General features: G+C 41.0%; 4 protein-coding genes across 6 annotated transcripts; 3 read left to right on the plus strand and 1 right to left on the minus strand.

The window, feature by feature from the left end:
* The first annotated feature begins 855 nt into the window (after nt 1–855).
* si:dkey-21c1.4 (uncharacterized protein C17orf80 homolog) lies at nt 856–6,512 on the plus strand. The gene is given in 6 exon segments (XM_034860972.1): nt 856–1,072; nt 2,627–3,571; nt 3,574–3,987; nt 4,673–4,783; nt 5,031–5,147; nt 5,242–6,512. Coding segments are annotated over 6 exon segments (1,626 nt in total). The 5' UTR covers nt 856–1,062; the 3' UTR covers nt 5,271–6,512.
* A 2,221-nt stretch (nt 6,513–8,733) lies between these two features.
* Nucleotides 8,734–15,346, minus strand: bicral (BRD4 interacting chromatin remodeling complex associated protein like). Of its 3 annotated transcripts, none has more exons than XM_034860967.1 (13): nt 15,151–15,345; nt 12,905–12,958; nt 12,637–12,682; nt 12,310–12,358; nt 12,126–12,191; nt 10,645–11,910; nt 10,513–10,561; nt 10,383–10,414; nt 10,210–10,259; nt 9,946–10,091; nt 9,678–9,772; nt 9,485–9,587; nt 8,734–9,393 (listed from the first exon to the last, which is right to left on the minus strand). In XM_034860967.1, exons 3-13 carry the CDS (start codon nt 12,675–12,677, stop codon nt 8,936–8,938), a joined length of 2,355 nt encoding a protein of 784 aa, XP_034716858.1. In that variant the 5' UTR covers nt 12,678–12,682; nt 12,905–12,958; nt 15,151–15,345; the 3' UTR covers nt 8,734–8,935. The 3 variants fall into 3 exon arrangements, with proteins under 3 accessions (XP_034716858.1, XP_034716859.1, XP_034716860.1); XM_034860968.1 differs by having other exon boundaries at nt 12,905–12,973; XM_034860969.1 differs by lacking the exon at nt 12,905–12,958 and having other exon boundaries at nt 15,151–15,346.
* tbcc (tubulin folding cofactor C) lies at nt 13,535–18,591 on the plus strand. Its single transcript, XM_034860974.1, has 2 exons — nt 13,535–13,631; nt 16,570–18,591. The coding sequence occupies exon 2, from the start codon at nt 16,713–16,715 to the stop codon at nt 17,754–17,756; it is 1,044 nt and encodes a 347-aa protein (XP_034716865.1). The 5' UTR covers nt 13,535–13,631; nt 16,570–16,712; the 3' UTR covers nt 17,757–18,591.
* A 1,706-nt stretch (nt 18,592–20,297) lies between these two features.
* Nucleotides 20,298–26,075, plus strand: prph2a (peripherin 2a (retinal degeneration, slow)). The gene is made up of 3 exons (XM_034859479.1): nt 20,298–20,878; nt 22,147–22,393; nt 24,971–26,075. Exons 1-3 carry the CDS (start codon nt 20,298–20,300, stop codon nt 25,175–25,177), a joined length of 1,035 nt encoding a protein of 344 aa, XP_034715370.1. The 3' UTR covers nt 25,178–26,075.
* The last annotated feature ends 1,710 nt before the right edge of the window (nt 26,076–27,785 follow it).

The following is a 27,785-nucleotide window of genomic DNA, read 5'->3' on the forward strand; positions in this document are numbered from 1 at the left end:
AACATTGGCCCAAAAGAGACATGTTGTGGATATGCTCAGAAATTTGTTACAAAATGAACAACCACATTAAAAGTACTGCTAAACTAAACAATCTTTGGACCGTTTTTCAAAATACAGAGTTGACAGTCAAATATACAGAATAAAATGTGATTTAAATTAATAAGGGGCATTTTGAAATATTTTAAATAATAAAAATCTATTTCTTTCGATAAATACAGATATATGTATTTGAACACACAGTTATTCCTTCATCACTTGTTCTTTTCATCTTGGGGAGAACGAATGAAAAGTCAAGCATAGTTTCTGGCTACTACTCCTATGTGGCTAAAAAGCTTCAAAAATATCAACCAACTGTATCTTGTGTATTTGTATCTGTGCTGAGATTTGTTTTATTTTTTTATCGAACAACGGTCGTTGTAGCTCATGCGTGAGGAAAACAGGCGACTATTCTATATACTGTACTTTTCTTTTATGTATTAAATGACTTGTTCTGCCAGATCATAACAACGCTACTGTGAAAATATCAATTTGACAGTAAATATCAAAAGATTTAGTGGTGCATTTTGACCGACTACATAAAAAAAGCGGTTGGGTTTGTTTGGGGATTTACGCGAAGGCGGAAGAAAGCTCCAGTGAATCATCTCAACTCGTCCACCACACCCACTGAACAGATCTCTACATGATCAGGCAGGTATCTAACTGTACCAGACGGCCCGTTATAACCATAGACAGTTAAAGAAATAACACATCATCACTTATAAATATAGTTTTTAAGTCAGCCTCTGAATTATACAGCAATACGTTTAAGCTATTTAGTAAAAATGTATTTAGCAGTTTATACTCAGGCTCCTAACGTGCTACCTATTGGGTCCTTCCCTGATAACAGCAACAGTTTTACGAGCTGAATGTGAGAATGTGTCTTAACTTAAAGTGTTTAAACGTGACAACACTGCGGATAAAAGTGATAATTTATTATTGTTTGACGCTGCTACAACTTTCCTGTTCTAATTTTTTTGGAAACATGAATCAACCTGATTTCCTGTTTTTACAAACGCATGCAAAATGAGTTCTGGTAAGTGGCGCAACATTGAATTTGTTATTCAGAAAAGCAGAGACACCACACATGCCCTGGTCCCAAACAATATCACATGTGTTTCTATTGGAACTTACTGCAGTGCTGATGTGGAATGAACTAAAGTAGAATCTACAGTAGACTGTCTCTACTGTACTTTCCCTTCAATGTCAAGGTCAGCCCATAAAGTAAAGAAAATGTGCATATGCAATAAATAATATAGACTGTGTCATCTTCAAAGCAAAAGTGACAAATATACATCTAATTAAAGCATCTCAGATGTGCCGTTGTTTGCTTTTCTTGCCATGTGGAAGATGGCAAACCAAATATCTGTGAGTTTCCGACAATGTAAGACAATGTAGTCTATTTATATAACCCAGGGCTCCAGACTGCTACCACCTGTAAGACAGTGCGAGTCATTTCTAAAACTACTCGCAAATTTGATTACTTCTTTTTATTTCATGTTGAGAAGGAGGAGAGAGCGAGTATGTCAGAGTTGGCCGTGTGTGTCCTGTCAGACACACCTGTCACGGACCGTGATTAGTCAACGTGGGTAACGTCATAGACACTCGTGCGTCTCTCGCTTTCGTACCAGCGTCTCGCTCATTGTCAGCACGTGCTCTTGCACAGCGCTGTTGTAGCCATGTTTCCGTCAAAATCATGATGTTGCATTTAATAATAAATTTACGAGTGGTGAACTGCAGCCAAAGATGCAGGTATTTTGTTTGCTAAAGACCGTACATTGGATAGAAAAATGCTGCGTAGTAATAGCCGATAAGAAGTCAGCCTTGCCTAAAGTTTGCCCTCCTGACGTCTTCGTTTACGGTCTTAACCCCGCTTTCCGGCACTTCCGGTCGACTGAGGTGTGTTGAAAGGCCTTGGCAGTGGTGTAGCTTTTTAGTCTCTTCATAAAACACAAGTCAGTTGTAGTTGTAGTTGTAGTGTTGTCTCGTTCTCAAACACAAAGGGCGGAATTTTATTTCAACACCAAAACTGCGGGAAGTCCCTAAATGCATTTGCATTCACTGGTTTATTTGCATTTAAAAAAAAAAAATCTATGCTAAAAGTGTTAATGTCAGCTCCGACATTTGCCACACGCTGCGGTACCGCTCCCTCACTAAGGCCAGAGAAGTGACGTTAGAGACCGCAGGGAGCGGAGACCACGTCTATAGAGAAAAAAATACTTATAGGCTGCTAAATGTGTAACCTTGTGAAACAAATTAGTGCATGTTTGAGTGTCGTGAACTCGTTGTCTCTGGCTCCCTCATCACTCAATATTTTCCACACTGGGTGTTAGATTGTAAGATACACCCCCAGTTAAAATGTGACTGTGAACTAAAATAAAATGGCATATTGTAGTTTCTGTATTTACCAGTATAACAATTCAAATGGGCAATATGTGAAAAAATGCATCGATTTAAGACAAAAGATCAAGCAGATCATCAGCAGATTCATCGATAATGTAAATAACTGTACTGACCACATCTAAACATAGATGGGTTTTAGCCATGTAATATTGGTTTTAACCACACACTGCACTGCTCTTCCCCACAGAGGTGTGCCCATTCTGCGGGAAAACTTACAGAAGGTTGAAGAGTCACCTGCCACATTGCAAGGCATCAGCAAGCTCCCAAACACCTCCAACCAAACATGACGTCACAGTGAATCAGACAACATTGTCTTCTCAGTCAGTAACCGCAAATCCTCTATCAAAGAAGAGTAAAAAGATGTTTGTGGTAACCTCAGCACCACCAAATGCATCAACTTTGTCATCATCGCTGAGTTCTGCGCCAGTTCTACCATCAACTAAGAAGAAGAAACAGAAGCTGTCTGATCAAATCAAGACAGCCAACATGACCTCCCCCACAACCATTTCCCTTACCTCCTCCCCATTGCCACCTCTGTCTAGCACCACCTCTAAGCCCAAAAAGCAGAGTCTCCGCGCTTTGATAGAAGCTGCAAAATCCAAACAGGTTTCTAAGGGATCACTGAAGGAAAGGAGAGCTGCCTCAGAGTTTCTGCTTTCAGGTTCGACCCCTTTTGTGGCAGATCCTTTCACCTCCAGAATTACAGCTGAGACCAAAACTAATCCCAACAAAGACTTGATAAAAGTTGACGCTCGTCCTGTGTTTCTGTCCCCAGACACCAAACCCGAAGCTGCCTCTAAAAAGACGGTTTCTAAGACGAAGAAGGCTGCACTACCCCGTTCCAAAACCAAAGATACCTCTAGCTCTCTGGACTCTAAAGTAAATGAAACTACTAGTGCAAGAGCCCGTGACAACTTCTTGCTGGACAATGAGGGGGAAGTCGAGGGTTTATACGTGAATAAGATGCTCTTGAAATCAGGAAGTGGTCACCAGACCAGTATTACCCTCCAGGATGTTAAAGCTACCTTAGGCCGAGCTAACGCCACCCGTCTGTCCAGCGGGCCAAGCATCCTGAGCCAGATTGAAACTACTGATGATCGAAGCAGCAAATTCAGACTTGGAACAAGTCTCAGTCAGTTCCACTTCCAACAGGGAATCAAGATAGCGGTTTGGTAACAACTAAAGCTGTGTCAGATCAGCTGCCCTGCAACAGTTCACAACATACAGAGCTACAATCAGTTAAGAGACAAAGTTCAAAGTCTGAACAGACAACTTTACTCCCCATGCAACAGCTTGAACCAGCCTCCCCCGCTGGTCCCCTCCTTTCTGGACATCTATCGTCTCTGATGAGCAAAGCCATATCCCCTCCACATCCTGTCAGCATGAATGAGGGGCTGAAGGGGACAGGACTCCTTACGACATCACCATCACTCACAACGTTTTCCAGCCCTTTGCTGGCGGCGAGGGTGGAGCCTTTGAGAGCTGATGATGGGTTGAAGTTGCAGCTCAAAGTCAGGAAACAAAACACTGCTGATAGTGGAACTAAAGGTCAGTATTTGACAATAAACAGTGTTTATCCAACCTTGAACCTTTTTTGGTAGCGTGAAATGTGTAAGACTACAGATTTGTAGCCTTATATACTTAATTTTCAATTTCAGTTTCTGATTCCTGGAAATTCCACTTTATGTCCTTTTCGGCCAGATTCCGTTACCTTACGCTTTTTTGTGTGTTAGAATTTTAAACTGGTGGATTTACGAGGACTATGGTTAACTGCTCCCCAGATCTCTGCAGGGTAAATCCAGACAGCTAGCTAGACTATCTGTCACTAAAACAACTTTTAAACTTACACATGTTCCACCAAAACAAGATCCTTCCTGAGGCTATTTTGCAGCGGCACCGGGGCTCAGGTTGTGATTGGTTTAAAGATAATAAGCTAGAGCATGTTTTTCTCCCATCCCGGAATGCTGTCTGAACTAGCCAGACCCTCCACCACAGCACAGTGGCGGAAGGTCTGGCAAAGGGAGACTAGTTTCTGATTAATCATGACAAATGGTAATTTTTCTTATTCGTAGTTCTTATTCGAACTCCGGCTTCTACAGTTAAATATTCAGAAAGGGCTTCCTAGAAAAAACAAGGTTTTTATTCCTCAAAGTGAGGTACTGCAGACGATGTGTTCTGAGTGTGTATTCATCTCTCTCACTGCATTGATTCTTATGGGTGTCCTTATTTGTAGGTGCTCTGACACAGCGGAGTCTTGGACAGCTGAGACTGAGGGAGTTGCCTGAGTGGCTGGCCTGCAAAATGCCCAGCCATCCAAAAGATGTGGTGGAAATGGTGCAAAGAGGTGAATAACACACTCATCTCACACACAAACACATATATGTATCACTCAGAAAACACACCACTTGGCCTACTTTTTGTGTAAGCTAACCCGGCTGCTGGCTGTAGCTTCGAACTTAACAGACAGACATGAGAGTGGGATCAATCTTCTCATCTGACTCTTGGAAAGAAAAGCTAATGTCAAACAATTTCTTTAAGTATTAAGTAAAGTTAAAAGTTTTTATGTCTTTTTTCTTCTGTGCTTCCATCAGGCTGGCAATGGTATTACAAGAGGTATATTGATGTGAAGAAAGGTGGTGTAGGTGGAGTGGGCATGTTGTTAGCAGGCTACTGTGTGCTTGGCTACATCTGGAGTTACCCTCATATAAGTAAGTGCGTGGATTCCTCTATGTTGCTTTGTGTACTGGGCTGCATAGATTTGGAGATAACTGAGCATGTCTGTGTCTGTTTTCTTTTTTTTAGAGCGCGATCGCTGGAGGAAGTACCACTAATGGCAAGGGAAGATGTTTGGATAAGTGTGACTCTGTACAAGGGAACAGCAGCTTTGATAGGGGGAGGGTTCAAGAATTTAAGACATCCATCTCTTCATAATATCTTATTTATCCAGATCATAACATTTCCACAGGGTTTATGTCTGAGAAATTGACTGAAATTGATTGGCATCAAATCAAAAGATAAACAATTTAGATAATGCACTTTTTTGTTTGACTTAGCTGAAAAGATCCATATGATTCAACAAACAAGCCATAATAAAGGCAAATTGTGTTACCCTTTGATAGAGCCAGACTTTCCCCTCGGTTTCCAGTCTTTATGCTAAGCTAAACTAACCTGCTGCTGGCTGTAACTTCATATTTAATGGACAGTTATGAGAGTATGGTATCTATCTACTTAACTCTGTGCCATAAAGGAAATAAGCAAATCTTTCCAAAATATCTTAACTTTTCTTTAACAACTGGAAGAGTTGTGATTCTGACAGCAGCTGTGTCATTCTCAACAGACTGGCACCTGCAAAGGGCATCTAAAATAAAATACTGTGGGCACTGCATTATTTATTTACTTATCTGTTTTAAATTATTTAGTTTACTTTATCTTATTTTAGTTTGAGAAGGGAAAATGTTGACAAGAGAACTACTGAAGTTTAAATTAGGATCATTTTAAATCCCCACTGTGTTTCCCAAAGGCTCCACTAGGTGTCATTGTTGTGTTGTGTTGTGTAACCAAAACCAAAGAGGCTGGGCAGCCAAACGCTAGTAATGCAGAGTTTTCTTTGCTTCTTTGTGCAGAGGCATTGGTGCTGGGGTCCATGAGAGAATTAAAGGGAACCAGCAGATTTTTTAACTTGATTAAAATCTTACACTGGCCGCCTAGATGTAGAAAAACATGGGAATCTAAATATCCTGACTTCAGTATCCGTGAAAAGATCTTATCTGTGTAACAGAGGATTACAAATCTTGTTTTTCTTTTCCCTGTCACATGATGTTAATATGCATGCTCAGTCCGTTAGTGCCAGTATGTGAACACTCACGGAATAGTAATGGAGGGACGCTGAAGGAGGTTCTGATCTGGACTGGACCAGTATGTTACTGTATTCAAAATGAATTTATTGTTGACTGTCCTTGCTGCTGTAGTTAAAACACGTTAGCTACAAATGAAGAAATGACAGCATTTTTTCTAATGATTTTTCTTGACACCGCCGCTTCTCAGCCAACACAATAAAAAACAAATTTTTTTTTCACATTCTTCTTATTTTCTCCATACAAAAATTATAAATATTTTGTGTTTCACTTTTCATTTTTGTACAAAACAACAAACTATACAAATCAAGTGAGACAAAACAGTGAAAACGAATACAGAAAAAACATCTCTGCACTGAAAACAAGAACAAAAAAGCACAGTATGTTCCCACCAAGCCCTCAGAAAATGATGTGCATCCAGATAACACGTTTCGCTAACACGTCCCTACTTTGTGCAACTCCAAAACTAACTTTCTTGTGGATATAAGTGCTAAAGAGGCACAAAGTCTTGCAGCAACCACTTGAAGGAGCAAATAACAAATCTGACCCTTACATATCATTAGAGAAGCAGGAGTGTGCACTGGTTAATATAAGAGGTCTATAAGGGTTGAGGCAGAGATACAGGCGGGCTGCAATGGCCACTGGCGCTCAAACACAAAAATAAAAGATAGGTATGTTCTCTATCACCTCATATAAAAGGCCTATAGTCTGCTCCTGTAGCCTATTGGCAAGCATATTTCATAGACACATTTATAGGAGAAAGGTGACACTATCTAGAATCAACCCCAAGAGCATTTAACCTACGCTTTGGTTCCGTGTTGGCTTTGGCAGAAATCACCCTTCCTTGCTTGTACCATAGATTTCTGTAGATTTGCATAAATGCCCTTCCAAAAACAGACCTACATAGCCAATATTTAGGATGATTTTTTTTTTATCATGATGAAATATCACAGTAAGTGAAGATGGGGCTCTTTGAACTAATTGAAAACTCAACAATGCTCAGACAAAACCAGAACACAGTGGGAGCTTTAGGGGCACAGCTTCAGAGGAAACACTGCAGAGCTGTTGTCACCAGCACAGAGACATAAAGATCTGACGGTGATTCTGGACAAGGCCACACTCTCTCCTGTTTTGAGTTTTGGTTGCGCTGCTGAGGAGGAAAGGAGAGGAAATGCTTCGAAAGTAACACGGGAAAGTGAGAACAACATCCTGGGGGACCCGGCCAACACTTGGTAGAAAAAAATAAAGAAGATTATGGCATCAAACAACCAAACTTCATGAAAACAGTCATAGACTAGTGTGTATGTGTGCAGATTAACACACACACACACACAAACAGAGTGAGAGAGAAACATGGCATGTCGAAGCATAGATAGCTGGATATGATTAATATAGAATTATATGCAGAAGGCAGACCAACATACGTACAATCAATGATCATTTGAACTAATGATATTGTCATCTTCACAAAGCCGGGGAACACATCATAACAAACAAAAACAGTCATCTTTTTAAATGTCATTTGTAAAAACAAAAATAAAACAAAAATAAAAATAAAAAACATACTGATATAGCTTCCTCAATCTGAGGACTAAGCTCCCCTGACACAAACACACTGAAATGATAAAAGTGGTTGAGATCAAGTAGTTGTCCTGTGTCTGTATCAGGGCTTGCATACCTTTAAGGTATAAAAGAAAAATGCCAAAGAAAATGTGACTTAAGCACACGAAAAAAAAGCATCGCTGAGTACAGCAACACTACTATATATGTATATGTGACTAGTTTAAATGGTTTCTAGTGTGATTAAGAGGCGATCCTTGTTGCAGGCAGCTGAAAGCAGGCAAATAGGTTTTGGTTCTGCTCCAAATATTCACATTCTGTTTAGCCTAGCGGACAGTGGATATCAACGACAGCCACATATTCATATAGTTCCTGAAATAAGCAACAGTACGTTTAGTGCAATTTGTCTATGTGAATGTGCCTCTAATGAAGCATGGATCTACTTAACACCAACTACTAAAGCGTGTGTGTGTGTGTGTGTAATGCAGGAAGGAACTGAGTAAATGGGTATTTTTGAATAGAGCTCCTTCATGTAAACACTTCAAAATAAAACCTCGAATTAGGCACAGAGTTGTCATTTTGTCCCTCCTCCCGCTCCCTGTTTCTCAACATAGGTATTGGGGATACTCAACTGGCACAAAATTAATGAGGCTTTGTGCAAAGAAAGGGACACTCTTATATTCAAGCTATGAAATTGCAGACCCTACTCCTTTTAAAATCATGTTAAAAGTAATCAAAACAAAAACATTGTCCATCTGTTCGTACATTGCATTGCAAACATTACTGTTTTTTTCTGGGTGTTTTTAAGAGCCTGCATTCACCTGGCACCTTGATACCTCAAAGCCCCCCCCCCCCCCCCCCCCCCCCCCCCCCCCCAAAAAAAAGTAAACCAAAACAAACTAAATACATGCTACATTACCGGAGATCGTATCACAAAGATAATAGACCTGAAAGACGAGTAAACCTCTCTTCACACAGGGTTGTGCGGGAATACAACAAATATTACAACAGGAAAGTGGGATGACAACAAAAAACATACACACACAAGAAGTTGAAACCATACATTGGGGATGACATCAGTCTTAACATTCCAAGATGCTGTTGACTGCTGCCTCAAGAGCAGAGTCTGTGTCGGTGTGAGGGGGTGAGCTGAGCTGAGGGGGGTACTCGGGCTGGATCGGTTGAGAGGACAGGGGGGGCGTCTGTCCTCTTGATGTTGTTGCTAAAGGTGAGGGGTTACCTTGGGGAAAACTGTTGGCAGCGTTGAGGCCATTGTTGCTGGCGCTGCTTGGCCCGTAGTGTTGCTGGGATCTCTTCAGTTCCAGGACACTCTTGTTTTCTAAGAGTGAAGGGTGGAGTCTATCTGCCGCACCTGGTACTACAGTTCCGCCCCCTCCCGGGTCCCCATACCCGGGCCGGGGGTCTGTCCTGAACGGCGGCTCCGTAGAGCCTCTGTCTGACTTGGACGACGACTGAGAGGGCAAGGGATCTTGGAAAAGTTTTGATTTCATCCCACAGCAGAAGTCTTCCAAGAAGTTGTCTAAAAAAAAACAGAAGAAGAAAGGTAGAGTTAAATAAAACATCTGTGATTAAAGGATTTGCTTAACTCTTACTTTTTTGATTTTATATACCTGGATCCACTAGTACCATGCGTTTGTCTTGTGTCAAGTTGCCACGCTCCTCTTGGTTGAAGGTCCTGTCAATCATCACCATTTCTGATGACGGACTGGAACGCTGAAGGGAAGGGGGAGGAAATTTGTTAGCCCAGTGCATGTCGTAACATGAAACGTGTGTATGAACGTATTTGCTCATGTCTGTGCCTACCTCAGCTTCGACCAACAGTAGCCGTCTGTATTTGTTGACCATGGCATGGGTCCTCTTTAGCACTTGAGTTGCAACTACCTCAAATTCTTCATCCACTGTAAAAAATTAAAAAAATAAAAATAACTTTTTTGATACGATAAGTACTTTAATTCTGCAAACAAAACTTTACTTTTGCGGGTACATGCATAAACGTGCTATCCTTCAGGGCTGTAGTTTTTCTTGCCTTGCCTGCAGATTTAGGGTACAGCTAATCAATTTAAGGCTGTACCTTGTGAAAACTCCTCCTGGCTGGGTGGAGCCCCCTGGAACACGTGGTACGGGAGGAGTCTTTGGAGTGCATCCTCGATTGAACTGAATCGACGCGGATCTAGGGTCTGAACTCCAGCATGATCTTTCCTCAATTGTTGTAAAATCCTACAGAAATGACAGGAAAAAGAGACAAGCTCTTTCAATGGCCAAATGACAAACACAAGACAGCATTTGACGTGAGAAGAAATCCAGCTCAATATACACAAAAACTCTGTTTTCTCACATTTCTCCTCTTGTAAGTGGCAGAAGGGCAGGTCTCTTCTGAGCACTGACCTATAAAGAGAAAGCGTACATGATAAATTGAAATACCATATTTACCCTATCAGAAAGATCCAACTTAAATATTCACCATATACATGAGTGCAAAACAAATAGGGTGCAGGATGAGTGATATACCTGAGAGTTCAGTTTTGAATCTTGAGTCATGGCTAAAGCGAGATCACAAGACAACAAGGCAAGCTTATTTATACGGACTACATTTAAATACATCATTCATTGACAAATAAATGTTATTCGTCTTTGTTACCATGGTTGCCGCTGAGCTGTGCCTGTTTTAGGGCAGGTGATGAAGAATTCTGAAAATGGTTAATGAAAGGGATGTAAGATAACACTTTTCAAGGAAACAAATACAAATGCTACCCGACATTTGTGATTATACCTGTCTGTAGTCTTGTTCCTGTGTCACAGTACCAGCTAAAGGGGACAGAGAAGTGCAATTCTGGGTTTGAGTCACTAGAAGGCGCTGAACGGGGCTCGCCGACACTTGGCTTTGACCGCCGATCCCTGACGACGCCGGGCCAACGAGAGTCAGACGCCCAGGAGAGCATGATGTCTGCACAGGGTTCGCACAAGAAACTCCGGTCCATGTTTGAGTTACAACCCCTCCAACCTGACTCCTACTGACTACTCCCTGATTAAAAATTAGCTGGCCTCCTGGTGGTGCAGTGAAGTTTTGCCCCGCAACAATCTGCACCGCGTTTTGACTGGTAACTAGGGCATTTGAGTTGGAGTCAGCGGGGCCATTGTGGATGGTGCTAGCTGGATTGAGTGCCAAAGAGCTGGGCATTAAGAACTGTCCCTGTGGTATATTAGTCTGGGCCTGTGCTTGCTGCTGCTCCATGGGCGACTGCACTACAATGGAGCCATTGGCTGTGTACTGTCCCCCAGGAGAAGCCGTGTTAGCGTTAACTACATTAGCCATGGTGGTGGGAGTGGCCTGAAGACCAAGGCTGTAGACAGTTTGAGCCCCAGCTTGAAGGGGTTTAGGCTGGATAGGTCTGACAAGAGTCTGAGTCCCTCCCGGGCCTCTCTGGATGATGATATTTTGAAGGGGGATGTTTTTGAACGGTAAGCCAACTTGGCCTACCTGCCCTTGGTTAGGGGCAAACACCTGCCCCCCTGTAGCGGCCCCCGCCGGGGCTACAGGCGTACTCGGCCTCAGCACAAGTTGAGAAGTTCTCTCCAAGCTGCTTAGAGTCATCACGCCACCACCCGCCCCAAAGGAGCCCAACACCTGGATGTGCTGGGCGGACCCGTTGGGCAGCTGGGACACTCCTTGCAGGAATTGACCTGTGGGGAACGCACCTGTCGCCGTTGTTACCACACCCCCTCCATAACCCCCAGAGACCAGCTGGGAGGGGAAGGAAACAGGAGCCTGCACCAAAGTGGGAGCGGGCTGGGAGTCTAGTAAGGCCTCCTGGGCCAACGTCTGCTCTGTGATGTCAGCCTCCATGAGAGACTTCTGTAGTATGTCAAAGGGCTGGTCCTCTCCCCCAAAATCCACCCCTCCAGGGGAGTTCCCAGACCCCAATTCATCCTCGATAAATGAAAGGGTGCTGGAGAGCTGGAGGCCTGCCCCTGTTGAATCCTCACAGAATTCACCCATTGTTGAAGAGTCATCCTTGAGGCCAGAGTTGGAGCCAACCTAAATGAAGCATTTAGAGAAAATTAGCATAAAGTAGAGAAAAAAACTGCATGTGAACTGCGTACAAGACAGCCTTCACTGTAGGTCTGTCTCATTACACCCGTGATGCTTTTTATCACCTGTACAATACAGGGAACTATTCCATGAACTTTTATAATATCATTTGTATCATGTATTTTGTCTTGTTGGATCATGGTAATCACAGGTACACTCACTGTGTCACTAGAAAAGAAGGATCCATCCGACCCATAGGCTGCATTTGTTACATCATCCTCCTCAATCTGTAGAAACAAAAGAGGCGATTTAAAAGAGGTTTAGTGGATTCGTTATGCATTAAAATGAACTATCTATTCAGAAAAACTTGGCAAGGAATGACTGAACACTGAAAGAGATACTAACAGACTTGCTGTTGCTGCCATGGAGATAGTCATTCAATGCATCCACATCTCTGAAAAGGGTACAGAATAGATTTTAACAAAAGTTTCTTTTAACTTATGTCTGGTTTAAAAAATGTCTTAACTGGTCGTGGAGTAAAATGACAGAAATACTTTGGATCGGATTTTGGATTATTAACTTTATCTAATTTAACAAAAGATTAAAAAATTAGTTTGCAGATACTTGTCTCTCAATGAGAATTGCGTGGTGAAGACAAGTGTCAGTGCATCCATTCTTAAGGTCATGGTATGTCCATAACATAAATGCCAGTTTTATAAAGGTTTTTTGTACCCTAAAATATCCAGAAGATGGCGATCATCCTCATCATCCATGACACCTGAAAGAGTATGGGGGGAATAGAATGTATCAGGTGAGGCGATGGTATGGCTGGTGTGAATTTCAATATAGTTTATTCATGTTTAAATTTGCATTGAGTAATGGCTTCATTAATCATGAAAATGAACCCCAATTGATCACTTTTTTTCTGAATTTGCAGTGTATGAGCTGTAAATCCTTAGCATATGTAGCATTATGTTAGTAGTAGGTACATCTCACTCACAGATTTCCAGCAGGAAGCATGAATTCAGTCATTTAACACCCTTTGCTTCGTGGGCTGCAGGGTGAGGAACTGCATTTAGTAATATTACAAGAATAAAATAAACATGCAAGATTGAGGGTGCAGAATTGTTGGAGAGTAATGTAGGTAAGATGAAGAAAGAGATGAGTGTGTGGAATGGGGGAGTGGAGAGAAAGAGGTGGACAGATGTCATTCAGTGCTATGGGGGTAAGTTAAGGGCAGGAAGGCCTTAATCCCCTCCTACAGATGTTTGTCTCTGTCACACAATCTCCCACCCATTACCCTCGTCTGCTGTCCCACATTGGCTGTCTGCACAGTTTGAAAATGGCCAATCGAGTGTAAATAACTCCACCCTGCTTCCTTTATATCTTGAATGGTTGTTTGAGTTTCCCCAAAGAGGTATTGGCTTTATGTCAGCCAGCAAACATATTCAGCTATTTTGGTGCTACATTACTATAGGGGGGTGAAACTAAACCCATGAGCACTAATTTGATCCAACAGAGGAATGGGTTATGAGTGTTTGGATACCTATCAATTGACCTTGTCTATCGTAATAGTTGTTTTTAGCAATGTGGAGCACATGATGAGGGTATATGTCTGGATTTCAAAATTATCAATGAATCCAGGATTTCAAATATAAATTCTCTTTCAATCATAGGTTAGGTTGTACGGTGTTGAAGTCATGGGAAAATGTAGGCTGTGGTCCTGGGTAAGTGCAAAACGTTGCTGCAATGCTACAAAATGGCTGTTACCATGACATAGGCTGTCTTTGTAACAGAGCCACGTTCAGCCTCCATCTTTAATTCAAGGGGAACAAAGAACGACAGGACTGTTGTACAAAATAGGCGTTTTATACTTCCTGCACCGTGCCTTTAATACCAAAAAACCTGCTAAACGCTCATACTACCGAATATTGTCAACTGTTTTTAAATATCCACACCAAATAAGACATTTTATCGTCAGAGGGTATATGCTACCAAAGGTAGTGAGGCTACTTTCTCCTTCAAAAGTGGACACAATGCTTTGTAAAATGTGAGGAAGCAACGTCGACATTTTCAAACAAAATACGTAATCCAAACTATTAAAGTGATACGTTTATTTCACAACAAAATGCTCCAAATGCGTACGGTTTATTTGCTAAATAAACAATAACACTCCAATCCTATCAATAATCTAAAAGAATCAAACCAAAAATGCAAATGTTAATACCGACATGTTACCAACGGTAACGTGTTGAGCACTTTATAGTCCACTTTAAAAAAGTAAGTAAATTAAAGCATGAAAACGCCCATTCTGACAGAAATTAGCGTTTTAAGTAGCTCAAAGACACTTTAGTTGCACGGTAAGCGACAATTGATCATGGTTGTTAAAATAAACCATCCTTTCAAGAAATGTGTTTGTTATAGCTCAAATTGAGTCTCTGAAATCCGCCCTAGCATGCATGCCTCGACGCAGAGCAAGCTAACGTTAGTCCCTGCTGTACTCCTGCTACTGTAAGGTGCCGTACGGTTGGTTTAGTAAGCCAGCTAACGTACAGCTTGCAAGTTTTATTTCCAAAAATAGACTGAATCGACAGAATGATAATCGCATTCAAGCAGCACAAAACGCCCGTCGCTGACGTGATCTTTCTTTCTCTGTTGGGGAGGCTTTCATTTGCCCTCTGTGGCTCATCGGCGAGCATGAAAAACGTCACATTTGTCTCGATATACCGAACGGACGCGTTTCAATCGGGGTGTTCTGTACCAGTCCGTGTTCTGGTCGGGTAGCTCTCCGGACTGGAGGCTCTGCTACATTTAAACGATAAACACCGGCCTGTTCTGGTAAGCTAGCCGCGATGTCGACGACGCCTATTTTGGAAACGTCGGGTGGAGTCCGTCGAAAATGCCAGAGGACTAAACCGTGTCGAGCCATACATATTTATCCCGATTTGCACAACATAAAGACGACTCAAAGAGGCAAACCCTTTTACTCCTGTCTCACTCCTCTTGAAACCCAATATCTCCATTTGGCAACTTTTAATTTGCTCCCCCCTCCTTCTCCTCCTCCTCCTTCTCCTTCTCCCTCTCCCACTCATATATTTTTCGCACTGTCCCTGTTCTGTCTCGGATAGATTTTTCTCTCCGCTCAAACTCTCTTCCCTCCCTGAAGGAGAGGAGGAAGGAGGTTGTGTGTGTTTTTTCCTTGAAATTTTTATCACAAAATTATAATACACTCAAAGGGAAACTCACCGTCATGAAAAAGCAGTGCCTTGTCAACGGGGTTTCCTCGCCATCACCGCACGGGTTGTTGGGGTAGTGCACAGAACAAGGCAACCCAAATCATCAGTCCACAACAGTGGCATTCAAGTCTCTAAATTTGAATAAGAAATATAAAAACAACGAGAAGTTGTTAAATACATTTTTTTTGTAAGACTATGAATTATAATGACATGATTCACTGGCCTAATGACTACCAGATAAATGTTATTAGACTTAATTATTAGGCTACAACGGTAGAGGGCGGGCCTCTGATGTGTGCTTTTTCCACACCTTTACGTTTCTCAGGTATGATGACCATAGCTACTGTATACTAAAGGAGCTAGTTACCCACTAATTTACATATTTTATACTCGGACATGCTTAAAAAAAACAGCCTATTACAGTAATCAATGTTATAATTGTGTTAATAAGATTTTGCTTAACATATTAAAATGTGCTATTTTAGTTTTTAACTTCTGATATGAAACTACACACTACATAAATATCAAATATAAATGTAACATGTCATACTGTAATAATGGCAGGTTTTAACACGTATTAAAAGAGAACTTAAAAAGGTTACTGAGTGCATGTCAAGTAGGAAGGGAAAGGCTTCATTTCTGTTTTGTTGAGACAGGACAAGGACATTTAATTGATTTGATTTTCAATAATTTGGCTTAGGCCGTTAAGCAAAACACACATTACAAACTGGTCCAGATATTCACAAAACCAGGAAAAACAAGCAAACAAACAAAAAAGCTATAAAAAGCCCATAACATATAGATATTATTTCTAAAATTGAATTTTAATTGAATTTAAAATAAAAAAATAATTCATTAAATTCATTTTGTATTTTGTAATGATCTCTCCTCTTTTAATTCCCTACCTGTTTTTGTAAATAACTCTAATAAGATGTTTTAAATCTTAGCTGCCAGCGCTCAAAATATTTAGTTCCGAAAAGCAATATCTAAATTTGGACTATGTTGATTAACATAATTAACATCTGCAAATATTCTGGTTAAAAAATATAGTGCAATCTGCAAGCAACCTTACTCGTGCTTACAGAGATTAAATAACCTGCAAAGAGAAAAAAACTCTACATTCATGTTTTAAATGTATTATTGTATCTTGCTTCTTACTGGTCTAATCTCTTAGTTTCATAAAATGTATTAACACTATGATGCTTGCATCGGTTAGCTGCTTTCAGTTTGTCTAAATTCCATCTGTCCATATAAATGAACCATAACCAATAATTTAGTTTTTAGACAGGCACATTAACAATTACCAACAATTGCCAGATGCATTTTGATTAAGTATCATCTGTTGGTGGTTTGAAGGCATGTTAATAAAACATAAATAGATGTGAGGTTTTGTTTGATTTTTTTATGTTCATTTACAATCATTGTCCAGGTGATTTACTGCCATGGCATGTCCCATACTATAGGTGGCAGTAAGCACCTTTAAGTTTGGCCTACAATAGCCTCGAAGAAGAAAGCTCGTGACGTGATCACTTCCGTAACAGCGGACTGACAGTGCAACAACCTGACAACAACATGGATGTTGTGGCCGAAGTTAGCAAGGAAACTGGGTTCGCCGGGGAAAGTGGCGCGGACAAGATACAAGAGCGACTACAGAAGAGGCACCAGGCGAGGGTGGAGCATGCTGAGCGGAGAAAGGAAGCTAAAGAGAGCCAGTCTGTCGCGGAGGAAAAGGGCGAGTACTTCTACACCACTTTCAACAAAGAGCGGGCGTCCATCGAGGAGCTGCTGGCCAGTTCCTCCGGAGCTAACCGGGCTGCGGTGGCGCAAACACTGGAAGAGGCGACGGCTAAAACGGTCCAGCTGCAGAAGTTTCTTAATGACAGCATGTTGTTTCTTAAGCAGTACGACCTGAGACAGGCCCAGGCCGCTCTCCAGAAACTCCAAACCTCCCTCACTGAGATCAGAGAGGAGGCTCTGCCCAAGAAGAAGTTTGGCTTTCGAGCTCGCACTAAAGCAACCGACCAAGTCTCTGCACCAGTGTCAGCAGCACCTTTACCTGATGCCGGCACACCTGCAGATTCTGGTAGCACTAAGGTGGATGGACCAGCTGCTCCTGGGCAGTGCAGCTTCTCCAACATGGATAATGTGAGTCTGACAAAGAAAGCTGAGGAGATACAGAAACGAGACGTGCTGTTGTCTCACCTGACTAACTGCAAGGTCCGTCTGTTTGGTGCCCCCAGCACACTGCACCTGAAACACATTGACAGCTGTGAGATCCTGTGTGGGCCCGTGTCTAGTTCAGTATTCATTGATCACTGCACAAACAGTACTCTGGCTGTCCCCTGTCAGCAGCTGCGGACTCACAACACCACGGACACACAGGTGTATCTGCACGTCACCAGCCGAGCCATCATAGAGGACTGTCGTGGAGTGAGCTTCGCCCCGTTCTCCTGGTCTTATCCCACCCTAGGGGAGGACTTTACTGTGGCCGGCTTAGACCAGGAGAGAAACAACTGGACCCAGGTGGATGACTTCAACTGGCTGGCTGCAGGAACACCTTCCCCTAACTGGACTGTCATTCCAGAAGTAGACCGGAAAACCAACTGGGACCCCTAGAATTAAACATTTACAACTTTTTTTATCTGCCAAAGTAACATGTCAGTAAAACCATCAAATGAAATGTTTTAAGCCCAAATACACAAATGTTATTTTGTTCATGTTATTTTACAAAGATCAGTGGTTTTAATGACGTTTTTTTATTAAGCCAGTGACTGTGGGTATATTATAATTTTTTGCTGTTGTTGGTAGATGTAATCCACTGATTGTGTTACGCTGCTACATAGAGCTGGAGAAAAGGGAAGTATGGATGACCAGCTTAAATCTGCACTGAGTTAAAAAATAACAAACACACAGTGGGACCTTTGGTACAGAACAGCATCACATCGCAGCTGATTCATTGAATCCACTCTTTTGCCAAAATGAAACTAGTTTGGAGATTTGTAGACTTATATTCTTCTTCACGCTTAAGGAACAATTGAAACTAAAGAGCAAAATGCAAAACTCTTTGAAAAAGCAGTTAAAGATGACCAAACAGGGAAGGTTAATGTCTTTTTTTCAGTAGGATTCAGAAATTCGTAGATGTTTGCAGTTTTTGTTTGTAGTTATTGCTGTATAATGCAAAAGAAACTACATAAATGTAGGATTTATTGCAGGAATGCTGTATTAGACTGCATGGCTTATTGAACCTAACCTAACAAACTGAATGTAGTTAGCATAGAGCTGCAACTAACTAACTTTTTTTTTTATTAATCTGCTGACCCCTGATCCTAAAGTGCACTTGAATTCTTTAGTGGTAGTCTGATTTTACAAAACGTAACACCATCTAATCTGTTCTTTGTAATAAAATGTACTGGAATAGAAACAAGACACAAATAAATGGCTTCCTGCTCAACAACTTTTTTTTAGTGTTTGCATTCAAATATACCCAGCCCACTTAAAAAAACACAAATTAATATGAAGCAGATCCAGAATGAGCTTTATACAATATTTTTATAAAGCTACAAAAAAGTTAATGTAATATTTTCCTTTAATCCTCCCTATTTAGCATTCATAAAACCCTACCTCACACGATTGAAAGGTGATATACAATTAAAAATAGACTGAGGCAAAGCAAGACATACAGTACATGATATTAAGGAAACAAAACGACGCAGTAACAGTGATGTAATGTCATAAACGAGCGGAGAGGGGCTGTAAGTTGGATTTGATATTGTCTTTGATTTTGGATATTGTAATATCCCAAGTATTGTCTTTTCCCGGATTTAAAAACAGGGTTAGAGTAAATTGATGTAATTTTCTGAACTTACCAGCATGGTTTTATTTATTTGCTTTTACCAACTTCGTCATTATTGATGATTATTTATTTGAAATCTCATTGGGAAAATATTTTGTAAAGCACCATTTGTCATCCCTACAATATTGTTGGAATATCGCCATTGGAAGTATTGGTCAAGAACATTGTTAATAATATCAGCCATCCCTACAAGAAAGTGTTAAGGGCTGGTTCTAAATTGACACTTAAGGCATCATAGTATGTGCAATATAGAGGGAACTTCTTAATTGTAAGTAATTAAGGATGAATGAGGGGGCTAAGCATGCAATACTTTTAATAGCATTTGGCTTGTGTTTGTCACAAACAGTGTTCATTCTAATTGCCAAGATAGCAAGTGACAATAAGATAATTGAGAGCACTTGAATGAATTTATGAGCTTGTAAGGTTACATTTGCAACAGGTGTTTTGTACAGTAGGTGCATATTTATTAATGTGAGACCATGTGTTTTAACCATTTAATGTATCTCAGTTTTGTGTAGCATTCATTTATTTAGTCACGCTAGGGGGTTTAGGTATAAGCCTGAAAGCTCTGTTGTCTCTGTAATTGGAGCTTGAGTAGCACAGCCTAAATGAGTTTGCTCCACTGTGAAGACATCCGGTTTGTGTTAAACTTGTGGACTCCTAGCTGTGAATGAGTATGTTCCATTATTAGCTCCACTTTCCATGGTCCATGGCCTTTGTCAAGCTTCAGCTGATGCCATTACAGCTCCTGTTGTGTTCGATCAAGACAACCATGACCACGTGCACGCTCAAACCAATTATTGCACCTGGCAGAGGCTTACGTTTAGGCTCATCTTGTGTAGAGGGATTTCTGCAAATGGGATCAGGCTGCTTACAGGGGCTTAGCATGACGTACTGCAACTTTGAATTTAATCATGAGGATCCTCAGCAATCCTCAACTTCTCCAGGAGAACGGAACATCACGATTAGCCTCACCTGTGTGTAAAAGAAGAAAAAAAGGCGGTAAAACTTGGGGGGGGAAGCCTTATGAAAATTTAAGTTTCTGTCACAATGGGAGAGGAGATAGCTTTGAAAAAATAACAATCCTGTGCCATCCACAGGTCCTCCTGGGTGCTTCATCTCTGCTGTTTTGTCGTGGGATGGATTACAGTTTGAACTGACTCTCCTGACCCGTTGGACCAGCCAAGGAGACCTTGATAGCAAAGAGACGGATCGCACATTCAAGAACACCTTGAAGTGCCTGCTGTTCTATTTTATTATTTTACCCTCTTTTTCACAGGCAAGAACACATCCCAGGTTGAACGATGGTTTTGATGTTGGTCAAGTTTGACCTGAAGAAGCGAGTAAAGCTCGCTCAGACAGTCTGGTTCATGTACTGGTTCGCTGTAATGGCCGGCGTGCTGGTCTTCAGCATGGGCCTATTCTTTAAGATCGAGCTGCGAAAGCGCTCAGAACTTATGGACAACAACGAGAGCCACTTCTTGCCCAACCTGCTCATATTAATGGGTCTAATAACCTGCGGCATTAACGCCTTTGGAGGCAAAATCTGCTACGACTCACTAGACCCTAACAAGTTTGTAAAGTGGAAGTCCATATTGAAGAGCTTCTTGGTGTTATGTGTGGTGTTCAATGGCCTATTGTTTCTGACGGCCCTGATGTGTTTCTTGATGAGGATTCCTCTGCAGTTCACCCTGGCTGAGGGGCTGAAGAACGGCATGAGGTACTACAAGGACACAGACACACCGGGACGCTGCTACATGAAGAGGACCCTGGACCTGATGCAGATGGAGTTCCGTTGCTGCGGAAATGACAACTACAGAGACTGGTTTGAGATTCAGTGGGTTAGCAACCGCTACCTGGACTTCGGGGCAAAAGAAGTCAAAGAGTAAGTGACAGTGACTTTAAAAAAAAAGAAAAAGTTATCATTAATGTGTGACGTGACTGTGAGAGGACTACAAGAGATGAGACTGAGTGTATCAAGGTGGAGGGCTGTAGGGGTGGTCTACACAAAGTAAGAGTTCAGTACAAGTGGATTTGAGGTGAAGGTAGGTCAGAGCACTTTCATCCACTCAGGATTACGATCACAGCAATGGTGAAAGCAATAGGGACGTGGCATTGGAAACAGCAAGGGCCGAAGACATTACTAGGCAGTTTTATGGACAAAGTCACGGAGGAGGGAGCTGAGTAGGTGATTAGTTACAGAAAAAGATACACAAGGTCAAAAAGGCACGATGTTCCTGTCTAGTAATATGTGGCCTGTTTGTGACAACCTGCTCATGTCTGCACAGATTTTTGGGCAACAAGCAACAGTTGGGTTTGTGAGTGACGGTTGTGAAGAGGACAATTTTGCTCATTGGCACATAGTTAGCATTTAATCTCAAGGATTACACCGCCCATGTCCTTTAAGAATCAGTGTCCTTTTCAATCAGCAGAGAATCTGGCAACACTCCAGGAACAGCACTGCACAATAACACAATATGTAGCCTAGTCGGGATCAGTATGAACACTAGCTCTCTGATTACAATAATACTGGGGAGTAGGCCTAACGTAGAGAGGTGATTGATGAAAACTTGTGATGCCATTACAGGACAGTAATCATGGAAAGAAATGTATTAAATGCCAGTACAGCAATCTTTCTAGTTCCTAATTTTCGTCAATAGTATCCAGAACATATACTTATCTTATATAATGTAGTATTGCATATATGTTCTGTAGTATGGACCAAAAATGTTATCTATCATTATTTTAGGCTTGAATACATGTTTCTTTAAATCACTAAAATCTGGCCTTCTCAAGTCTTAGTGATCCAATCATTAGTGTCTTTCCAATGACCTACTACCAACGATCACAGATGACAGGATTGCGGTCGAGCCCTTTAAGTAAAAATTGTTTTCAAATTTAGTGTACTTCTGTAGTCCAGTGTTATGGAGATGTCATCAAAGTACTTTACACCTTGACTGATTTACATTTGATGAAAAGTAGTTCTTGACTGCTGGTTGTTCACTAGTGACCATGTTGTTTAAGCTCCACACAATGAATAGCTAGTAGTTCAAGTAATTTTAGCCCACAGACACTACACATATATCTCTCTCACTTTCACGTCCAGCCCATCATAGCATGGCATTAACATGACACTTTTCCTCATCCTTTTAGCCGCATTGGGAGCAACGTGGACGGCCAGTATCTGATGGATGGGGTCCCGTTCAGCTGCTGTAACCCCAGCTCCCCGAGACCCTGCATCCAGAACCAGATGACCAACAACACTGCCCACTACAGCTATGACCACTACACGGAGGAGCTCAATGTGTGGAAGCATGGCTGCCGTGACGCCATGTTGTCCTACTATGGAGGCATGATGAACACCATCGGAGCCCTGGTGCTATTGGTCACTGTTCTGGAGGTCAGGGCCAGCAATGCATCAACACAAATATTCCCTTTTGATGTACAAACTTACTTCAAAAAGGATGTTTACTTCATCATGTTAAGTTTTGGTAGACTATCTACACCATCACATAGCCTTCTTGGGTACTGCTGATTCACTGTGTGGGAGACAATCCTGCTGAAGTTTAATGGAAGTGTAAATTAACCACATGTGCATTTGACAAACCAACCTAGTGAGTCTTTGCCCTTAAAGTCTTTTTTGTTGTAAAACCAAAAAATACAGTTTCAACGCACTTATGATAAAGCAGATAAAATTTCAGATTTGTGTCATCAAAAAGAGTTTGGCCTTCTTTGCCTTATTATCATGTCCCAAGCCGTAATGTGCTCATTGCTGCCCTCATGATGTTTTACATAGAGGTCAACAAAAAGTGGTTAAAAAAAAACATAGGATGTAATCATTTTGACAATTCGGCTGCAGAGTTGTAGTCAGTGTTACTTAACCCCAACGGCCACAAGGGGCAACAATGAGGCCATACAACTGTCTCCCACCGAAACAGGGCTTACCATCCCTTTACTATGAAATGTGACCTTTAAAGGGTATGTTTTAAGACATATGAAGCACATAGATGAACTCTGCTTTACGTAATATGTTTATATGATGAGGTTTTTACATATGAAATCTCACATGCTAACTATATGTGCTGGATACTTTAGTGAAATGCCAATCAGCTGTGCTGAAGGTTAAAGTTCCCTTGTGACTCTTGTGTAGACCAAAGTTTCATATTGGACCATGATTGGTTTCATGATTGTATGTACACACCTTAAACTTAGATTTAATCTGAACACAGAGAAACCTTCTCCTTCAGCAAGTGAAAGTGACAACAGCCTTCTGTTGTAAAAACGAACATCCAAGTGAAGTGACAGTAAGCAAAACCGATTGTTGAGTGGAAGGGGACTTTAATGATTCAATCAATTGTTCAGCTATTTTCTAATAAATTCAGGAAGGGTAAAGAAGTCAGTTGAGGACTTTGATGGCCTAGCAGCATGCAGTGAGGTGAGGAACCTGTAAACGTACAAGGCCTTGAGCCAGTTGGCACGTCCGTCATTCATCACCTCCCTCCTTTCCTCTTCCCTCCTTTCCACACTCTGTCTATCTACCATCTACGCTTGCTTCATCTTCCCAAACAACTCTATCCTCTTTGCCTACTGTCAGGTTACCCTGAGCCAATTTTGGCATGTACGTACGAGGCAGCTTAGCAACAGCATCTTACCTGTTGCTTTCAACCCAGAGGCAAGCGGCCAAATGGCACCTTTCCTCTCGTCAAATCTCCCCTGAGCCTCCATTTCCAACATCTGTTGTTTATTTATGTTGTTGTCATTGTTGTTAATGTCCAAGAATCTGAGCGCCATTAAACGGAAAAACAACAAATAAAGATAAATCCTCGAAGTCAGTGAAAGTCAGTGAAACCTTGTTGGACCTCAAGCAGACAGTTCACAGCAGCATTTAGATATCACCTCTGGCCCAGAAATCCAGCAGACAAAACGTTGCTCTGAACACTTTGAATTTTGGCGACACCCTGGAAGCTGATCAGATGCACATTCTGAGGAATCTCAGATTTAAGAGTAGTTATGCAAGTGTCTCAATGCTGACACAGATAGTGGGTTCAGAGGTGGGGTAATGGGTTAATCTGAGTGAGGTGGCAAGGACAGACCCACTTCCTGGAGATTGAGCTCTCAATCTGATCTAAAGTCACAGTCTTAAATTACTTCTTGACGTTTCGGATGATAGACTCAACCTTTAGGCTATAGATTACTACAATATCAATATGTACATGTATGTTTTGTTTTTATAGGCCCACACTTTTATTTTTTCCACCTCTTCACACAGTTTCCTTACAATACACACTTTCACACATACAGAAATTAATACAATTTATTTGAAACATTAAATATACATCAAACAACTCAGAACCTCTGCTTTGTTTGCCCTTTTGTTGATGTCTGTACATTTTGTCAGCTAAGTTATGCTGTCTCTTTGCATTATGAAACAGAAGAAAACTAATTTCTACGTTATTTAAAGGATAATCATAACAAGGCTACAACTGCATTAATTCATTTATTGATTATGTTCTGGATTTATGGACTGATTGTTTGGTCTATGCATACCTCAGAAAATAGTGAAAATCCCTACAGCTAAGCTACAGATATCATTAAATGTCTCGTTTTGTCCAACCAACAGTCCAAAGTCTCAACATATTCACTTTACTGTAATGTAGGAAAATTAAAAGCAGCAAATTCTCACATTTGTAAAACTGGAACAAGTTTGACATGTGTGCATGAAAAGGGACTGAAACAATTGATTGATTATCCAAATAGTCTCCAATTCATTTTCTGTAGATCTAATAATCGACAAATAGTCACAGCTCTTGTTTTAAACATTCATCAGTCATTCATTTTGCCCTATTATGACATAAGTTAAAATAAGTACTGTTATGTTATTGGTGCAAACAAAACCCCAAAACATGTTTCCCTTGATCGTCCTTTTCTTCCAGAAGATTCAGAAGGTTGATCTGACATGTGTTCCTGTCCGTTGCAGGTTGCTGTGACCATCGGCCTACAGTACGTCAACAGCTCCCTGTCCACCCTGGCTAACCCGGAGGACCCGGAGAGTGAGAGTGAGGGCTGGATCCTGGAGAAGACCGTGAAGGAGACATTCACCGACATCATGGCCACGATGAAGTCCATGGGCAAAGGCACAAAGGTGGAGGAGGGGGGTGAGGCAGTGGTCACCACGGTCAGCTGAGCTAACCCCTCCTGCAAAAAACTGACATCACTCCCACTTGAAAAGGAGAGGAAGGGGACGTGTGAGATTGCTACGTTTTTCTACCAACATTTATTATGTAGACACTACCACACACACAAACACATATTTGGGTATGAACTCCATGGAAATGGACTCCTTTCAAATGGACTCCTTGCATTAATAATTATAAACTGCATATTCATACATAGTGAGAGATAATGTGTAGGACGAGTTATTTATGGTTTTTCATTTTGGTAATCCCAAACCAAACCAATCCATCTCAGGCTTCCAACTGTCTTTGTGAGATTTGGATCTTTTCAAAAATGATGAGTCAATTAAACGTGTTATGTATTGATGAATGGCAGATGCTTTGCAATCACAAGTAAATATGTAATTTTTTCCGTTGTATTGTTGTCGGATAGTTTGGTGGGGATGGTGGTTGCTATGCAACCCCCCCTCTCATGAAAGCCAGAGGTGCAGAATGGAAGATATTTACAGCCCAAGAAACGCAGTGTTTTTTTTTTTGTTGACCTGTCTATAGTACCTTGGCTTTTAGCTGATACCGTATATTAACAATGCAAACAAATTAACCACCCCACTTAGCTCTTTTTACACTTCAATCCCCCAATGAAGACTGGATAAGCTCATGTGATGGAGTGAAATTATGAATTGAATGAATCTGTATGAATTATGCATTAATGTTCCGGCACACGGTCGAAGAGCGAGGCATCAGAACTGGGAGGTGAGTCCTGTAGAGAGGCAGGGCCAACTCCAAACCGGTGGAGGATGACTGAATTTGGCAGCTAAATCTTGGCTCCTGACCCCTGTACTGTAATCTCAGATCATCTTTGGTGTTTCCTTTGTGCATTCAGTATCTGTATATTGACACACACATATGTATATTCTAACAATTGGGTTGCTGTCCTTGTACATAGTGTAGAAATTATGACAAAATGTAACTTTTTGTAAAAAAGAAAACATGTATAATGTGCTTAAGCTAAATCTTTTATTCAAATCCATGTACATTTTTTTCCATGTCTTGCCATCATGTGTCTGTGTAGGATAATGCTGATTGTAAAAATAAATAAATGATTTTAGAGATGTGATCAACAGTGAAATAAGGACGTTGTGTTGTCTCGACCTTGAGTCACACAAACCTGAGATGAGGCGTGCTGTGAGTGCTACACGGTTCCTGATTAAGTCAATAGGATAAGGACAATTAGGGCATTACTGCTTTCACATGGACATCGGATGACTCTTCACATGTCCAATGTGAGGGGGGAGGGGGGTACACACTACATGCATTCACAAACAAAAGAGGGCATCTTGTTTACAAGTGACTTTTCTTTGTAAAATGTTCTCTGGTGTTTTTATTGATTTCAGTACAACCTGATATATTTTTTTATTAAATCAGCTCTAAAATGAGCTTTGACCTCTGAGGATGCAAGTAAACAATCCTTTGATCCCTTTCATCTATATGTTGATAAATGGCAATTAGTATGGTGTGTATCCATTCTCTTGAAACCTAATCCATTAAAAAACATGTAAATCTCAACTGAGATCCACATATACTACCAACTCCACACATGAGGAAGCCAGTGTGGCTTAGTTAGAGCTGTGGAGAGTCAGCGGGAACGGTAAAGAGGCCAACCCTGCGTGGTATTTTTGTTGGACCAAAGCACATAACAGAGCCTGAGTAGATAAGAAGCCTAATCGGCTTTAGTTTAGCATGAGCCCCTCAGCCAGGTGAGCAGGTGATGTCCTGATGCAGGGCTCGCGTCACGGAGAAGAGATAGAAAGACAAACAAGAGAAAGTCATGATCTGAGTGGGTTAAAGAGGCTGATTTGAGTAAAACAAGAAATGACTTAAGAGATTTTCTACAAAAACAGTGGTCGAAGAAGTAATTAGATCCTTTGCCTAGGATGTAAAGCGACTGTCCTGCAAAAAAAATCTAACTTTAGTTATGGTACAGAAGTATTTTTTAGCTAAATATACCTAACAGTATCAAAATTAAAAGCACTCATGCGGCACAAATACTCACTGACAATGTTGTATTACTACATACTGTACATTATGAAGTGATTTGTATTGCTAATAGTTTACTTTTCTTGGTGTAACTGGTTGATGAGGAGCTAATTTTGATTGTTTGATGTGAACAACGCATCATATAAATTGTTCATAGGTTGATTTTTCATTTATATATTTTTTATCTGTAAGTAAATATTATCTGAAGTTATTTAATAAATATAGCAGATGAAAAGAATTACAAAATTTCCCTTAGCCATGTAATGGAGGAGCAGTATAATGTAATATCAAATTACTTTTTAAAGAACTAGTAGTTACTTTGCACCACTGGTTTCTAATGTCCGTTGGGCTTCTGGGGACAGACACTCATAATAACTCTTATTGCATGACAAAACTGCTATCAGATACTTTTGTTTAATAGTATGATAAACTACCTTTAAAATACAGTATTAACCAAAGACAACCTTGCATCCAATGCTTATTTCTCCAAACAAATCTTACTCACAAAAAGACTGTAGCTTCTCCCGTAGCGCCAACATCTGTTAACTTTCCTGTAAGAGACACAAACAAGCTGCAGACAGC

The sequence above is a fragment of the Etheostoma cragini genome, chromosome 21 (assembly GCF_013103735.1).
Source record: "Etheostoma cragini isolate CJK2018 chromosome 21, CSU_Ecrag_1.0, whole genome shotgun sequence".
Taxonomy (NCBI): Eukaryota; Metazoa; Chordata; class Actinopteri; order Perciformes; family Percidae; genus Etheostoma; species Etheostoma cragini.